This window comes from Rutilus rutilus (assembly GCF_951802725.1).
Source record: "Rutilus rutilus genome assembly, chromosome: 1".
NCBI lineage: Eukaryota > Metazoa > Chordata > Actinopteri > Cypriniformes > Leuciscidae > Rutilus > Rutilus rutilus.
This window is the reverse complement of record NC_140209.1, coordinates 19183199-19201939: the sequence shown is the minus strand read 5'-3', so window position 1 is coordinate 19201939 and position 18741 is coordinate 19183199. Positions and strand designations below refer to the sequence as shown.

The window sequence follows — 18741 nt, the reverse complement described above, 5'->3', positions numbered from 1 at the left end:
ATTCCCGTTGGATGTTTAGATATTAGATGTAATGTTTTATTCAAACCTGTATGTCCCATCCTTAATCTTGTAATTATATGTTCGTCCCCCCTATTTCCCCCACTCTTTCTATAGGGGTAGACTGTGTACAGTTGAGACACTTTTTGAGTTTTGATTTTTCACACAAAAATACATACTGAAAAGAATTGATTTTCACATGAAATTCCACATGACATTACATTAGCTTGTAGACTAATATATTATCAATTAATAATACCCATAAGTAGTTTATATTTTCCACAATTAGCAAATAAAAATAAGGTGCTTTTTGTGTCAACTCTGTCTCAACTGTACCTATGTACAGGACAGTTGATACAGTACTATGGTACAGTTGAGACACCCATTTTTAATGAGGGAAATGTAACTAAATGTTCATTGCAAATATAATAAATAAAGACAAATGAATAAAATAAATTAAATAAATAAATAGTTTGTGAAACGCCCACAAGTTAATATTCATCGATTGCGAAATCATGGCAAACACCAAGAAACCAAAGAGAGAAAAACCAAGAACCATAATGTAACTTCACTCAATGTGAAGTAGAAATTATCGTTGGCGAGGTGGAAAAGAGGAGTAAAATGTTGTTTGGAGGGCACAGTGTGGGCATTACTAATGCCAAAAAGGCACTTGAGTGGCAAAAGGTTGCAGATTACACAGCGCGTTGATGCTGCAGCCTCACAACCTCGGACCGTGGCCGAAATAAAAAAAGAAATGGTCGGACATCAAAGTCGATGCAAAAAAGCGTCTAGCGCATTGTGATGGCATCATGGCATTTTATTACCATCTATTTGATTGCATCTGACAAGCTACAGACGTTATGAGGATGAATTGCATAACATGCCAATATTATTGTAGAACATATTTCGTTTGTTTTACACTGCAGATCGATCAAACGGGTGTTCGTGTAGGCTGTTAATTGTAAGACTTGCTTTGTAAAGTCTTCATGTTATTTATGAGGCAGTATTGCCATTTCTTTTACACAACGGTCTACAGTTTCACACACTTTCACGTGTTTCTTCCATCTGCCGACAGTGTCGCCATTTCTCATTTCACCCGTTTTTTGTGCGTACGCCTGGGTCAGAGTTTGCGTGAAGGACCGCACATTTTCCCGTCAAGTTTGCTTTTTATAAATACCAATTATTGCGTAGAGAGCGGCGTACGCCTTCTTTTATGTGTACGCAACGTTTATAAATGAGGCCCCTGATGTTTGAAAGAAGACCCGGATTCAGAATTATAAAAAATTGAAGAAAAGTTTTACTGAAAATAGTTTGCAGTTTCATCAGCAGAAGTCAGCTTCAGGACTCACAAAGGAGTTTGTAGGCTGCCCCGCTTACAGTTACAAAGATCACAGCAGTTATACCATTTCAAAGGTCTAAGCTACGTCATTGCTTACAGGTTGAATGATTCTCATTGGCCAAGAAATTGATAAACAGTAATTTTCCACACATATACATATAGACTGAAGCATATCTCCATAGATTATGCATCTAACACTCAGACCCTGAAGTTAGGTACGTCGTGACCTTCCAAGTCACAGATTTGGGTTGCTGGGCGTCAGCATGTCCCGAACAACAACTCACACACCGACACACATCTTTTCCAAGGTTGGATTTGGCCAGGCTTTAACTATAAACAGGAGTCTCTTCTCAAAACATCAAGATAACAAGTTCTTTCTCTCAGGATAGGACACTTTAGTCTAAATGGAAAATATAGGCTGGCTTTAACTGACAAATGGTCCCTTAAACTATTCATACTTTGCAGTCACATGACTACCATGGATACCTGGTGGGCAACAAACGGGTATTTTCAAGGTAGAGTCCTCTAGTTCCAGGTCTTTCTAGTAACTATCAAGTCTCTTAGCGAGCTATCTGCATAACTATGGACTAGGATTAACTCCAAGGTAGCTAAATTGTGTAAAGCAGACAAGGTTTTTTCACGATAATCGAGCAGTAATAATTCCTCCGTAAATAATCTAGCTCTACTGTTGGGTCATCTCTGGTTCTCATTGAAAACCATAGATATCGCAAACCTCAAAACAACCTATCACACACTTTTGTTGTTGTTAGCAAAAGACGACAGCTGTTACTGTGCATTCACACCGCCACCGGCGAGAGCGTCAAAGTGCCCGGAAGTCATTCATTTTCAATGAATTTTGCCGCTCTCGCCGGCGGCGGTGTGAACGTAGTTAGCCTAACTTAGACTCATAACACAAACAGCTGACTCGCCGAACCAGCTGGTGGTGTTGATTGACGAAACTACATGGTAACTTAAAGACACGATTACATGATCATTCATACACCCATTGTATTCAAACAAATATTGAAATTACCTTTGATGGAGTGATGAAGTGATGGAATGATCACTGCACAGACGTGTATACTGTGAAGGTTGTTTATCTCATCTGCGGTTAGTGCATCCAATCGCACAACAATGATGTCCTGGCAAGATCCTTGATTAGTTTACTGGGTTTCGTTGCTGGAGAACGACGTTCTTGCCCGCCAGGCAGTACTTGTGACGTCACGTGCAAAGTATGACTAGACTTCAATGATGTTTTAACATGTTGAAGACCTTTCTCAAACACAAAACATGTCCCCATTTCATTTCTAGAAGCCGGGATAAATAAGCAAGCTGCATCCAGATATCAAATACTGAAATTAAAGAATACATGAAAAAAACATTTCAGTAATCACACGGGTAACTTCTATAACAAAATAAAATCTTCAGAGAAGTTATTCAACCCATGTGATATTAAGAAGGAAAACATTGATTAATACCTTGATTATAATCACTCATTACATATACATTGAAGCAGCAGTGGATTCCAATCCACTCCCTTCAACTGCATGGATCTTCTTGTGTCGCTTCAGGTGACTTTTAATAGAGAAACTCTTTCCACACTGATCACACGTGTACGGCTTCTCGCTGCTGTGGATCCTCTCATGGGCTTTCAGATGTTCTGATCGACTGGATCTCTTGTCACAGTGTGAACACTTGTAAGGTTTTTCTCCAGTGTGGATCCTCTCATGTCTTTTCAGATTTGATGAAGTATTGAATCTCTTGTCACAGTGTGAACACTTGTAAGGTTTTTCTCCAGTGTGAATTCTCTCGTGTTGTTCTAAACTTTTTGATGTAGTAAAAGTCTTCTCACACTCAAAGCACATGTACTCTCTCACATCAGTGTGAATTTTCTGATGTGCATGTAAACTTTGCAGCTGTGAAAAACTCTTTCCACACACAGAACATGAATGTCGCTTCTCCTTGGTATGAACCGTCAGGTGTTCCTTTAGGTTTGAAGACCTAAGAAATGTTTTTCCACACTGATCACATGTGAACGGCTTCTCTCCTGTGTAGATCCTCATGTGACTCTTAAGGTGTGATGAATTCGTGAATCTCTTCTCACAATTATTGCATGCATACGGCTTCTCTCCAGTGTGGATCATCATGTGACTATTAAGGTGTGATGAATTTGTGAAACTCTTCCCACATTGAGCGCATACGTACGGCTTCTCTCCAGTGTGGATCCTCATGTGAACCTTAAGGTGTATTTTTTGTGCGAAACTCTTTCCACATTGATCACATGAGAACGGCTTCTCTCCGGTATGAACTCTCATGTGAACATCAAGATGATTGTTTGTAAAACTCTTTCCACACTGAGTGCAGGTTGTGGATTTCTTGGCTCTTCTTTTCTTTAAAAATGTATTTTTAGTCTTTGAGCGACTCAAAGGTTTTTCTCCAGGTTTGACATGATGTTCCTCCTTCACTTCACTCAGTTCTTCACTCTCCTCCTTCACTTCACTCAGTTCTTCACTCTTCTCCTTCACTTCCATCAGGTCTGAAATGAAAGAGAAAAAAAAATCATTTCATTTTCAGTAAATCAAAATAATTCAAATAGAGAAATATGAAGTGAAAGGACATAAAAGTGAACTTGATGTAATAGACAACTGCTATAAAATACTACAATCCTTTTGATCAAATGAGTATCTTTGCATGAATGAGGTACATTGATCTTGATTTGGAATTTAACAAATCATCAACTAAACTTTATTTTTCTTGCAAAATTAACATTAATGCTTGATGAATGAAAACTAAATGTCTCCAACAAAGGACAAAGTGTGTCTGAATCATTTCTGAATATGACAAAGGGGAAATTAAACTAGACAGATGTCTAAATATATAATCCCATGGCTTTGAGTAACAAGCTGAAATAATCAAGAAATCCAGATTCCAGATTTACAGGGGTGTTCCTAGGGTTGGGTATCGTTCAAAAAATTTCGAGAGAGAGAAGGGCATTTATATTGGTATATATTAATATTAGTGGTGGGCCGTTATCGGCGTTAACGTGAGACTCTTATCGCACGATAAAAAAAAATATCGTTAATCTATTCTCCAAGTTGGGTTGGGAGCTGCTCTATACTACACAAGCTATGATGACGCAATCTACCCGCGGCCGCGAGGAACACCCGCCTGCAACGCATCATATTCGTCGTCATCTTAAGTAAACACGCCTGAAAGTGAAAGCTGGTGAAAAAGATCGGTGCAACATCCCTTATTTGGACTTGGTTCGGATTTAAGCCGTCCGACGAGTGTGTGGGGTAACAGTTCGGTAAGTTAACACACGACTAATTCGTTCTAGCACCTCAAATTCAAAACGAAACATATCACCGAATACCAGCACGCGCGTATTATTCCCAATATATCTTAGTGGTGTAGCACATCATCTCTGTCTGCGCCCGATTTTAAGAATCGTTGTTGTGTTTCTTTTTAACTGAAAAGACATCAGTTAGACAATATTACAATTTTAAATTTGGGGTTTCATGTACTTACATTTTATTTATCTGCAAAATTATGTTGCATACTTACAGTTTTGCACAATATATGTTCTCAAAACTACATACACCCTTTAAAAAAAATAAAAAAAAAGTTTGTGATGCATTTTGGAAACAGGAGATCAGCCCCTGGTCTAATGCGCCACCTGGCTTGAGAAACCCGTTCTCAAAGACTTACTTTTATAGTCATTATTTGGGTAGCACACATATTCTGAATGCCTTCGTCAGAATTCAAATAAGCCATTTTAATCTAGATTAAAAAAATTAATCTATGCCCACCTCTAATTAATATATTACCCATATATTGGTATACCGATACCTTGATTTCGATACCGCTTCCTGAATGATCCCTTTTTTGATTCCAATTTTATGAAATCCATTTAACAATATTACATAACACATTACCTCAGAAAAACTTTGGTTTTATGTTTTTCAGTTTGACTCATGCTCCTCACGCCCGTTTCACACATACTCCGTTTGCAGTGCGTATTTTTTTTCTTAATATCCATGTTAACAGGTCAGAGCTTTCACACTGCACGCGGTTGCAGTCCGTCGATCCGTTCCAGTTGCGGTGCGTATACAGCAGTGTCGCGATCGTTTTCCGCACAGAGTCTATTTCTGCTGTGCTGCAGACACTGAATTAAAGTGACAGTGCATGTTTCGTGGTCAAAATGAACACAGATTGAACTGAAAATATAGTAATTTCACCATTAATGCGATTAATTCAATAAAATGTAGTAATCTCACCCTAAATGTATTTAATTAAATACTTCTTTTTTTCACTTTAATGGTCCCATGACATGCTACTTTTTGTAGGCTTTAATATAGGCCTTAGTGGTCCCTAGTACTGTATCTGAAATCTCTTTCCAAAAATTCAGCCTCGGTGCAGAATTATAGCCACTACAAGCCAGTCCCAGAATGAGCTACCTTCAGACAGGCCGTTTCGGTGTCTGTAGCCTTAAATGATAATGAGGAGGAGAAAGGCGGCGCAAGGTGGAGGGTGGGTGTGGCCTTGACCATCTTGCGCAACGGTACCGTAGCGTGCATAGACTATGGTGGCGTGCATGTTTACGTTGGATATATTGCAATGGCATGAAGACACGCAGTCTTTCAAGCATTTCAGTTTGACCCAGAATCGGATCCGGATGGAGAAGCAACGGATGAAGAAGTTGCAACTCAGCGGCTCCAGCAGGACGTTTCCGAATGGTTAGTTTAAAATATTATGTCTGGATACGATACTTTATTCGGATGGTTTACAGTTATTATCATGTAGCTAACGCTAACATACTGTTGCCTTTTCATGAGGGATCTGTAACGTCTGTATTTATCTTATTAAAATTACATCAAGCTCTGCGATCTTGAAATGCGGATATCGCGCATGCCATATAACCAACAGGAAAACGGTTATCCAAATAACAAAGAAATGTACAACACTCGCGTTACAGTGTGTGTAACTTGATGCTGTCTACCTTTACATTAGCGCAAGTAACTGCATAGCTAATGTTACAGACACATTCTACGTGTAACAAGCTAGGTAACCATAAACAGTAAAGCAACACACTTATATATCATTAGTTGACTTACTTGTCCGAGGTGTGTAGCTGAGCCAAAGAGAGTGATCCAGACTTTAGTTTCAGACGTTCAGCAAGCCCAGCTCTGTATTGACCCTTCAGTGTTCATTTGTACGTCCAATTATTGAGCAATTGTTATGCTTCGCTCGCTCAAAAGCCATAATATCTCTCGTGGACAAACTAAAATCGCGCGCGCGTTCCTACTTCCTATCGCATTTTCTCATGGGCGGAAAATACTCTCTGGGCGGGCAAAGCAGAGACAGGGGAGGTAACATTTCCTCCTTATGACTAGGCCTGTCGCGATAATTAAATAACCGTCTGATCGCGATTATTTGATCTAACCGCGATTGTTTCAGACAACCGCGATTATTGCGCTCTTTTATAGGCCTACGGCACAAGGGGGAGTCATGGACCAAAATAAATAGACAAGCACTAATTACGTTTTCCAGCAATATATTCAAAGTCATCTGAAGCCATTCCATAGCTTAATGTGAGGACAGTAGTATATTTACATTGTTAAATTAAAGTTCACAAACTCGCCTGCAGCTGTCAATCATTCCATTCAGCATTCAAACAGCGCGCGTCGTCCGGTTACGACAGGATACACGGTAAAACTTTCTCCAATGTGACATTGACGTTATAATGCTTGATCTGTAGATGAAGGGCTGTGGATTTGCATAAAATGACTTTATTTTGCTGGAGTTTTTTGCTGTTTCTAAATGACTCGCTCGCTACCGTGTGCCTCCACAGCACAAGGACTATGAATTGGCATCAGACGCACAATAACTGGAGTTTAAAACTGTGAAGAAACAAATGATCAATAAACGGTTGGACTGATATACACTAGGATTTGTGCCCTCGACATTTTTCACTTTGTGCCGTGAACTTTTAAATGCGCACTTGTGCAGCGCTTCGCACTGTGACTCCATGTTGCATTAAGCACATCATTCTGCACCCGCGATGCGCATACGCGCTTTGTTCCGCTCTGTTTTGAAGCGTATCATATTATCATGGTTTGTGCACATTTGTTTTTATTAACATGTTTAGATTTTATTAAATTACTGTGCAGATGTTTTCAAAAATTACTTTTTGCTGCTGATTTATACACTCACTAAGTTTAATAAACAAACTGTCATAGCTATTGAATATATTTATTTAATATTTAAAGGTGTTAACTGTAATCTTACACTGCAAAATGATAACTTACAAAGGATTAAATTCATCACAATTATTTAATGAATGAAGCACAAAGCCCTAAAACAGACAATTAATCGGCATAATCGTCAAAGCCCTAACACAGACAATTAATCGTCAAAGCCCTAAAACTGACAATTAATCGGCATAACCGCAATTATTTTTTAGACAATTAATCGTCAGCCAAATTTCATAATCGTGACAGGCCTACTTATGACGTCATAAAGAGGAGATTCAAGATCAGCGCGTATGAGCCTCCATTTTCTCAAAGGCAGAGAAAGATAGCAAAAGCTCGATTTACACCGATTGAAATTTCTAGAAACTTGGGGACCATATACAGGCTAGGGGAACTCATATTAATGTTAAAAAACCTCAGAAAGTGAAAATTTCATGTCATGGGACCTTTAAGACTGGGGTAAAGCAAGGAAAACTACAATTTACCTCAACATGGCGAAATAATGAACAACACTTGTCTCATTCGTGGAGGTGGAAAAACAAGTTATTTGTGACATGCAAGATTTATTGTATTAAAATTTAAATGAAAAAAGAAAAGGCATGAGAGTCGGCTGTTTTTGTCCATTTTAAAGTTTTAATTTAAAATGTTTTGCGATTTAGCCTAATATAAGGCCTACATGGTTAAATATTTGACCACTTGCTTGAGTAACTTAATACAAGTAGAAGTTATGCATTGAAAAATATAGGCCTAGGAAATGGTCTATTTATATACAACACAGTTAGGCAAAATAAACACTTTTTTTGTAGACTTAACAGTTTTTTAATGTGATTCAGCCGTCATTTCATTCACTGTAAATCAATTTGCATATTTTTTCCGTAAAGTTATCTACGGTGCTGCTGTATTTTTTACAGGAATTCTCTGGTAACCACAGCTTGTCAGCGCTTTTCTGTAAAAAGAATGTTTTTTTTGTTTTTTGTTTTTTTATATACAGTGTAGAGTAGACAACTGTTCTAAAATACTACAATCATTTTGATCAAATAAGTATCTTTCCATGAATGAGGTACATTTATCTTGATTTAAATTCAACAATCAGGGGTGCGAAGTAACAAATTACAAATACTCACATTACAGTAATTAAGTAGTTTTTATCAGAAACGTAACTTTTTTTGGGTAGTTTAAAAAATGTGTACTTTTACTTGAGTACATTAAGTGATGTATCAGTACTTTTACTATTTTCCCTCTGTTTGTAATCGTTACATGCTTGTTTTAATTTTATTTTTATTCATCAAAGTGATTGGATCGAGTAAAATAAAAGTCAAATAAAGGTGCTAGAGACCTAGAAGCTAAAGAAAGTATAGGCTACAAGAGAACATCAGGAGGATTGACTTTTTTTTTTTTTACTGAAATAGTGTAGTAGATTTTTTATTTTAGATTTAACCTATGGCCATGAAAAGAAATAGTGTCATGTAAAAGGTGTTAAAAGCTAAACTTTTTTTTTTTATAGTATTCTATATGTTGCTTTCCATTCAAACATTGAATGGAAAGGATGTATTAACTTTATGTATTAAAGTACAATAACATGGTGGCAAGGTTGTGAATGCATTTGTCAAGTATGTTTTGATGCATTCACCCCCAACCACGTCCCCATCCCTTAACCACACCTCCCCAAACCACGCCCCAGTCCTCTTTTCTGAAAACTAAAATATGGTCACTCTAGGCTAGCCTATCTACAGGGTCTGACATTTGGTGTGAGGTAGTGTTGTCACGATACCAAAATTATTGTTTCGATACCGATACCAAGTCAAGTATTGCGATTTCGATACTTTTTCGATACTTTTCCTGAAAAGGGAGAAACACTCTCAAATATCATTGCTGTGCTTTATTTTAAAACCAGGACACCATTCTAATCATATAACACACTAATTAATGAACATATGAACAGCAGATATATTAAACATTTGAACAAAATATGAAATATAAAAAATAAATTAAAGCAATGACATTCAAGGTAAAAAAATATATAAATTTAGCAGCATTATCTCATTTATCATAAGAAACATAAGAGCTTTATCTTGATTCTGAACTTTGAATAAAAATATGAACAGCGATTATATTAAACAATGTTTAATATTGGTAACATATGATAAGCCTCATTGGTGATATATTTGACATATGGGGAGAGAGTTGTGGAAGGCCTATACTTCATGTTAAACATAAATATATAGCAGCAAAGACAACGTCGGCAGTGTTGATGGCAAAATAAGCTACAGAATAATTCGTTCTGTATTGAGAGGTGCAATATTTGAAAATCGTTTTATATCGTATTTTATATTGTATTTGTCAACTTTCGAACATCAAAATGTCATTGATTAATATGTATTCGTGTCAAACTGACATAGAAACATCTTTTCCTATTCTATTTTGCCTGGGAACGCTTCCAACACGCTTGCGTGTCGCGTGAAAAATAGGCGTCGGTTCTATTCTAGCATGCACGCGTTTTCCGCGCGTCTCGAGCTGCGCCTGAAGCCTTGTTTATACTTTCGCCTGGCTCTGCAGCGCGAGTCTCCGCAAACTGCGCGCGCACCTCCCCAAACGGACGAGGTGTTTATACTTGACGCGCTCGCCGTTGTACTATTCTTTGAAACGATAGGGGGCGACTCGAGTAATTATCCTCTAAACCATCAGGAATCAGTGGTTAGAAGAAGAAGCTATACACACGTGACAATGTTTATCTTAGTACACCGCCACCACAAAAAGAATCATGTAAAACCCATTAAACCCTGAGATTATTTCTAGTGACAGTAAAACAAAATATATGGATATGAGAATGTGTATAAATAAATTAACAATCTCTTTTATTTTCTAATTTCACTAAACATTTCATTAAGTTTCGTGAACATTTTTATTAAACATGGACCTTAATGTTCATTAAAAATACTTTTTTATGCTATTGTATGCTCATTTTTTAAATGTAAGTAACTCATTTATACGTGCAAACTGGGTGCTGGTGTGGTGAGAAGTTCGAGCTCGGCAAGATTCGGCTCGAAGTCGTTCATCTTCGGATGCGGCGCGCGTTGTTACAAAAATTGTCGCGCACACCGCCAGGCGAAATTGGGTCTTGCGAACCCAACACGCACGACCGCCCACACCGCAATGACGTCATTTTTGCCGCGCGCACGTTCGCGCTCGTGCGGATGCGTCGAGTATAAACAAGGCTTGAGACGCGTGTGTCACGCAGGCAGTTAACATGGGAGCTGAAATAAAAACGGACACGACACGCAGCCAGTGTGTCGCCGGCCTTACAAATCTGGAACGCGGTCATTCTTAGAAGTATCGATACTAATAAATTAAGGAATCGTGACGTTTTTAATTTCCGGTTTACTTTTGAAGTTTCGGTGCACTGTGCAACAGAGCAAGGTAGGCAACGTACTTCCATATGTCCCTCTTCGCGTCATCTTTTTCTATGAGTCGTGGACCACTTGTCTTGACGAGTCGTGTCGTGGACCACATCTCGCTGTAGTGTTTTGTTACATGACACTGACAGCGGTGGGTTCTTTGCTGTGTTTGAGGCGTTTTTTTTTTTATTTTTTTTTAAGTATCGATACTGATAAATTTAGGTATCGTGACGTTTTTAATTTCCAAGTATCGCGATACTTTTGAAGTATCGGTACATCGTGCAACACTAGTGTGAGGTTGGGGGTATTGTGTACCATGTTAACTCCCTCAAGTCCCACGTTCATAAGGCGACTAGCCTAATTCACGAACCCATTTAGCCTACTTGAGACGGCCACGATCTGTGCACTGCTGTGCAAATGTCGCCACCACAGCCCAAAGTGTGTCTAAATCATGTCGGAGTTTGACAAAGGGGAAATTAAAATTAAACTAGACCGATGTCTAAATCTATAATTTCTAGGGATGCACCGAAATGACAATGATTTGTGTGCCAATCCACTAAATCTGAACAGCACACACACCTGGACAGAGTATAAATGAACACAGGACTTCACTTCAGCAGCAGAATGGACATGCGGTTGACATTTCACACAAGGACAATGATAACACCACTCTGCCACAACAACCTCTGCTCACGGACACAATCTCAGCTGATCCCTGCCCACAGAGCTCACCAAAGACAGACATATCAGAACTGCTCCAAGATTCAGCACCCAAGGACGACTTCTTGGAAAACAGCCAGGGAAGCCAGGACAGCATTACAGCCTCCGATAACACCTGAACAACAGCCTCTTTCACCAGACACATTATCCCTCTCTCCAGCATCTCCACTTCTGTGCTTCTCACAGAAAATGGAAGAACTGGTGTATGCTGGAACCAAACTATCCCACTCTTTTGCTGAAAGCCCCCAGATACCAACCAAAAAACGGCAGGCACCACAACCACCCGCACCAAAGCCTGCGGGCCCAGCTCGCCCTCCCCCTCCTCCTGTGAGAGCTCTTCGGCCTCTGCCTCAACGCCAGGGCCCACACCCTCCTCCATCTGCTCGAGGTAAACCTAAAACAACTGATACCAGCTCTCAGTGATATGTGTCGGGTCCCTGCTATGATAACAGTAACTTTCTCAAATGTTTACAGAACAAGTGGGAACCCAGTGTGACTGTATCTTTCTCTATTGCTGTTCTATTACAAGATAGATAGTCTAAGGCCTCAAACCGTACAGCAAACACATCTAATCTTTATATTATCTTTCCTTTGTCATCACATGTGCTTTCCTTTAGGGCTGAACGATTAATTGCAATAAAACCGCATGCGATTTAGCAAAGGCAGCGTTTATTTTATGCGCAGCTTGTCAGTGGAGTGCGGCTGATTGGTAGTAAATACTGCCCCATTTGAACGCCAGAGGGCGCTCTCATGCAAACACAATAAATATGCCCTGCTGCAGAAGTACAATAATGCATCATTCCAGGAAATCCCTATCGCTGTAGCTGAATAAACAGAAGATTGAAATGCTTTGATTAAACATGATTTATAAATACACGACTGCCTTATTCTGTGTAAGAAGGCACATCATCTCACAGAAGGATGCTCAACTGTCGTTATGAAGTGAGTTTGGAGTAAATGCATGTTATTAAATGTTGTCTGTTGTTGGACAAGAGGTTCATAAATGCTTCTCATGTTTTGGAAAGATGTTTGACGCGTGTTGCTTTTTCAAATGCAAGTTATAAGTGACTCAAACTCAAAGTGCTTTCAGATGGAGCAGCGTTTACAGAGCCGAACATCAATGACAAACTGTGCATAAAAAAAAAATAATCGCAGCCTTTGCGATTTTAAAAACGTGCTAAGCCATCTCAATTTAAGTGCGATTACATGTAAAGTGTGATTAATCGTTCAGCCCTACTTTCATTGTTGTCGTCTAGGAACAGATGAAATGTCTATAAAATAAATATATGAAGTGTCATTATTGTAACTGGTGTCATATACTGCAAAAGCAAATGGATGAAATTAAAGTTAGACAGATCAAAAACTTTTTGAAGGATAACCAATATCCTGATATTATATAAAGAGGAGATGTGAAAATTTCACAATGAAGGGTTATGGTGTGTTAATATGGTCTTACCAAAAAAGGTATTAATACATACAACTGTGACATTTATTCACTAATATTAAATGATTACATTAGATGGAGAGCAGCATAGGATTCTTTATCTGTGTCACTCCATTACCTGTAATGAATATGCTTGTTGAACATAAAAGCTGTGTATGTCACTAATTCTAAAATTACATTTGCATAGGCATAGCTATGGCTTATCACTTTTCACCACTCTTTAGGAACATGTATATCCATGTAGTGTCCTGCACGCTTCATGCTTTATCAACTCATTCCTCAGCAACATTAAAATAAATAATAAATAAATGCTTGACATGTCCCTTTAACCACAGCATTATTGCTGCTCATTTTAAATAAAGCCACAGATTGGCATCTTAATAATAATCTGCGAATACACGCGCACTGCAAACAAAGACAATGTTAAATAGCATACTTTATTTAATGTACTAACAATTTGTCATCAGATACGAATTTCATTTAAACAAATATGAAACAAAATAATGTGGGCGTGGTCTGTGTGTCATGAAATTAAAACTTCCCTTAAAGGCGTCTGAAACATACAGAGGAGCAGCGACAAAGGAAACAATAGAGCCCTAATATGATACAAACATTTACCAATAATGTGGAAAGCTTTTAAATCTGCTCAGTGAAAAATTCGCTGTGACAAATCTTTTGCCGTCTAACATCTGCTGGAAATCCAGTTAAACTATCTGATCCCCAGTTGGTCCGAAACACCGGTGCAAAATAAAATAGCAATTTCACAACAATAAAATAGCAATTTCACAACAATTAAGAGTTTTTAATGAGATGTGTAGATTAGATTTAAACTGACAGTGTCTGCTTCCTGAACCATGTTAGGAAGACTGTTCCAGAGTTTAGGTGATAAATAGGAAAAGGATATTTTATAAATATCCTTTCTGCTCCATTCAAAACCATTTAGTGCATTGTAAGAAATCAGTAAGATATTAAAATGTATACAGTGTTTATAGGGAGCCAATGCAGTGTTGACAGAACAGGGCTAATATGGTCATTATATTTTATCTGTGATGTTAGTGCCTATTATTAAAGACAAAGCTAGCAAAATAAATAGCATGGATAATTAGTTTATAACCAATATGGCGCAGATATGTGTATTTTTGCTTTTCTAGACTTTACTAACAAGATTCTAGATTTGTACAACAGGTATTATACAATTTGTATGTGTTTTATTGATGCCTTTGATCGGGTAAATCCTGAAAAAATATTTTATAAGTTACACAACAGAGGACTTACAAAATATCTAGTGAGAATTCTGGCTTTTTCAGTCAAATGTTTTGTTTCAGTCAGATTCTCCTCCAGTATGTGGAACCATTGGCGATTTAGCCTATATGTAACATGTGATATTGTGTTTTTCTTTTCTTTTTTCGTGTATTTGTCTGCTATTTTTTGTGTTTTGTTACTGTTAACGAGTTTTGGACCGTGTGTCCTTAATAAAGCTTTGATGTGATATGATATATGATATAACCTGGTTCTAGTAAGAACTTTTTCCGTGGATACCTCGTGTCTAAAGCTCTGTTAGCTAAAGTAACGTTACCACAACAGTCATTAAAGAAAAAATCTAGAAAAGACACCAACCTGCATTTTCCTCGTGTTTTATCCTCCAGGGTTTTGGTTCACTCGAGTCCTCCTCATTCTCCTCTTTGACAAACACCATCTTCTCCTCAGTTCAGTTGCAGCAACTCCAGATGTTCCTGCTCGATTCAAAACTTCTATTTACGACTATGAGGATGAGAATATTACAGTCATTTACTGACCCGACTCAAAATTGGTATCTTTTTATAGACTTAATGTACAGTTATAACAGTTTGTATCATGTCAGTAGTACAACATCACACCAGAGATGAAAACAAACCTTCTTCTTCTTCTTCTTCTTCTTTCGGAGTTTTATGGCGGTTGGCAAACCAGCTAAATGGTGCATTTACCGCCACCAACTGGACAGGAGTGTGAAGCGTTAATCGAGTGAAGCAAAAATCAACTAATTATATAAAAAAAAAAAAAAAAAAAAAAAAAAAAAAAAAAAAAAAAAAAAAATCATATAACCTATCAAACCTTCTTCTTCTTCTTCTTCTATGGATTTATTGGCGGGTCGCATCAAACCTTCTTCCTCTGAGGTTTAATGGCGGTCGGCAGACAAAACATTGTGACTTACCGCCACACACTGGACTGGAGAGTGAAATGTGAGAGTGAAACGAGCGGTACCCTACAAGACTTTTATAATTTTATAAAATTATTTTATAAAAAAACTTTTTTCCAAATTTGTTTAAACTTTCTATATATATATATATATATATATATATATATATATATCAATACATATATATATATATATATATCAATACATAAATAAAATGTAAGTACTCTGAAAAAAAGAGTATAAAAATCGAGTGACTCTAGTCTAGACCGTTTAAACACAGCTCATTATTTCCATTCGGGACGAAAAAAAACAAAGGATTGGCTTAGGCGACTGTCACTCTCTCGCAACCATGGCAACCACCCTTTTGCCACACAGGATCTGCCCACTTGCGCGCTCCCGTTTGATTTGAGGAATTCAAGAGGCACGGAACCTGAGCCTGATGTCTATAAAAGCTTTTATTGGACTAACAAGGTAGTTTTCAGTTCTGAAACTTACAGGATATTATTATAGTATGATGATCTCTTATATGTCAAAAGCTCAAGGAAAATTTGATTTCTCAGTTCATCACCCCTTTAAATAGTAATGGCAAATAATTACAAAACTCTAAATTATCCAGCCATGATCCACAGGAATACTCCAGACAGTCTTTTAAAATATACAACTTATATACATAAACACGCAATACAGCCAAATTGATCCACGTCATTTATTTTTGTGGAAAGCCAGTGCAGGCCTGAGCGGCGGTCATATTTTGTACCGCCATGCGGTACATCTAGTTTATTTTTCAATTGCAAATGAAAGGTTACAGACATTAACAGTGAGAAAAAGAAAAACAACAAGGGGGATGTATTCAGACATCATAAGAGAATAAATTAAGCAACACAAATCAATACAATATTTACATTTATGCATTTGGCAGACACTTTTATCCAAAGCGACTTGCATTGCATTTCAAGGTACACATTTACATTCATATCAGTTCTTGCTTTCCCTGGGAATCAAACTCATTACCTTGGCGTTCTACTGTTTGAGCTACAGGAATTCTTATATTACATTTCGTCAATATGAAAAATGAAAGGTTCCTTACAGACTCAAGGATATTATATGTTTTTGAAACCTTTGAGTTTAAAGGTGTTGACATTTTCTTAAAGGAAATAAAAAGGGAATTTATATCAGATTAGAATATTGTAAAATCAGGATCACATTGAATGGTTTTGGCTTTGTAAAGATGAAACTTACCCAGAAGACAAAGTAATCCTTAGAATGAAAATCTGACAACAAAAAATGATAGATTCCGACATTTTTACCAATTTGTTACAACAGCAGAAAACTAACAAGAAAACTTCTGACCAAAAGGATTAAGAGAATGGGCACTGATAATACAAATGTAGAATTTATTATTCTTCAGTATTGCAAAAGGAACATAAATAAGATACATTCTCAGAACATCTGCTCAAAATTAAATTTCAAGGGTAATATCTATGTGTAGCGTGGTGGTGGTGGGGGTAAACTATGGACCAGGCGTGGATTTATGGGTGGGCCTGGGTGGGCCTGGGTGGGCACGTGCCCACCCAGATTGACCGGTGGCCCACCCAATCAGATTAATAAAAACAATTTAAATTTTTAATTTTAATAACAATAATAATGAATTAATAAATAATTTCATTTTAATAGTTTCCTGAGGACATTTATGTACAATAGCTACGAAAAATAGCTACAAAAGAAAAATATTATGTCGGCATATCACGTGTCAGTCCAGAAATGCTATCACGCAACACCACTCTCTACTTGCGACTCGCGTGACAGACAGATGAACTTCAGGTTTAAAGCAGCCGCGGAGGGCTGAATGACATGAGTACAAGGTAGTTAAAGCAGCATTCAGTAGCTTCGGGATTTCTTCGCCGTATTTTCGCTTTTTGCTCGCAGGTTTCTCTCTAGAGCTCCCCCCACAGCTTCGGAATAGATATTTGACAACACTGTTGTAAAAACTCGTTGGCGATTCTCAGACACCAGAGGCGAGTAGATCAACGACATCAAAGCAGATGGGACATTCTTTAAAACGTCTTCTTCATTCGGGTTCAAACAGCGTGAGGGAGCGCAATAATGACCGCATATTAGCAGATTTCTTTTGGCCGTAAAGCAATTGTTTACATCGCGAGACATGATATCACGCGAGACTTCCTGACGCGGCGGCCGGCGGCCCGCCGGCTCAAAGTTGCAAGTGCGTATTTTCCGCTCACGGGCACCAGGGGGGTGCGAAACGACCACCATTCAACCCGAAATAAGTAATATAACCATTCCAATGACTCCGAAGCTGTTCAGTTAAGGTAAAAAAAGTTACTTAGTTCACCTTTAAATTCACTACCTACGTACCGATCTGCTATAGTTGACATATTTATCAGGCGTGCGTGTTACATAGGCGTAATTTGCGAGTGGGGCGGGTGGGACATGTCCCCACCACTTTTTAAAACATTTTGCGGCACGAATGTACCAATTCTACAAATAAACATCTCCAGTTAACCAGCAGAGCATTCATTTCGTTCGTTTGTTAAATAAGAGACGATCTAGTGCTGAAATGTGTTTTTTAAATCAAGTGATGAAAGTGCTTGTTGCCGCTGCGATCAGTGGCGCTGATACAGTGTTCTCTCGTGTGGCTCGCGCACACAGCGCACTGTCTTGACTCGACGCGCGCTTCAATCCGTTGCGGATACTCTATTCGTTCTGGTGAAATCACACATCATAATGCACACGTGTCCCTCCTTGATATACAACCACTGATGAACATAATCAGTTTTGATGAAAAAAACAAAAAAAAAAAACTAGGCTGGTGTGGACTAGATCCCACAACCTCTGACACTGTTGGCGAAAGTTCTACCACTGGACCATTTAGGTGTACGATGTTCAAATAAGCGAATCTATGTATTTTAGTCACACAACAAATCTATTATACAGCATATATTTGGCTACATCTCATTAAACGACAAATGTAGCATACTATTTAAATCGATGTACATTGTACAATAACATTACGATGTCCAATCTAATTTAGCAAAGTTACGCCACTGGGCGTGTATATAAGCTTAAAAAACAGAGGCCCCCCGTATATTCACCAGGCCCACCTATTAATGACATTCTGTATCCGCCACTGCTGTGGACCAATACCAGGTCGTATAGTAGTGATGTAATATGACAAGCTGACTACGCCACCCCTTCCTCAAAGAAAGGGGAAATACTATCCAATACAAATAGGGCACACAGGTTTGTTACCATGGAGGGCAAAGAGACGTGGATAATCAGTACAAAAGTTTGTTTATTAAATTCACATCAACAGATAAAACTCTCAGGTTAATGGAAGGCAGAATGTCACTCAAATGACTAGTACAACACCGTTCATCTACACAAAATAAAAGAAAATGATG

The 18741-nt window shown here is 38.1% G+C and overlaps 2 protein-coding genes across 7 annotated transcripts in view; one reads left to right on the top strand and one right to left on the bottom strand.

Moving 5' to 3' along the window:
• LOC311292206 (uncharacterized protein) overlaps positions 1–15034 on the bottom strand; it is a 28861-nt gene extending 13827 nt beyond the window's left edge. For 2 of the 6 annotated variants that reach the window (XM_084411800.1, XM_084411801.1), the window contains exons 1-2: positions 2815–3872; positions 2370–2688 (exon numbers count right to left, since the gene is read on the bottom strand). Coding sequence is in view for 2 of the 6 variants with exons in the window: in XM_084411804.1 (XP_084267930.1) it covers positions 2833–3872; positions 14764–14842 (1119 nt within the window). In the remaining 4 variants the exon portion in view is untranslated. Of the gene's footprint in view, positions 1–1150; positions 3873–14763 lie in introns of those variants that run through there. The other 4 variants (XR_014627688.1, XM_084411804.1, XM_084411802.1 and 1 more) reach the window with 4 other exon arrangements.
• LOC311292401 (uncharacterized protein) overlaps positions 1–18741 on the top strand; it is a 379414-nt gene that overhangs the window by 169176 nt on the left and 191497 nt on the right. The gene's annotated exons all lie outside the window — the stretch shown is intronic.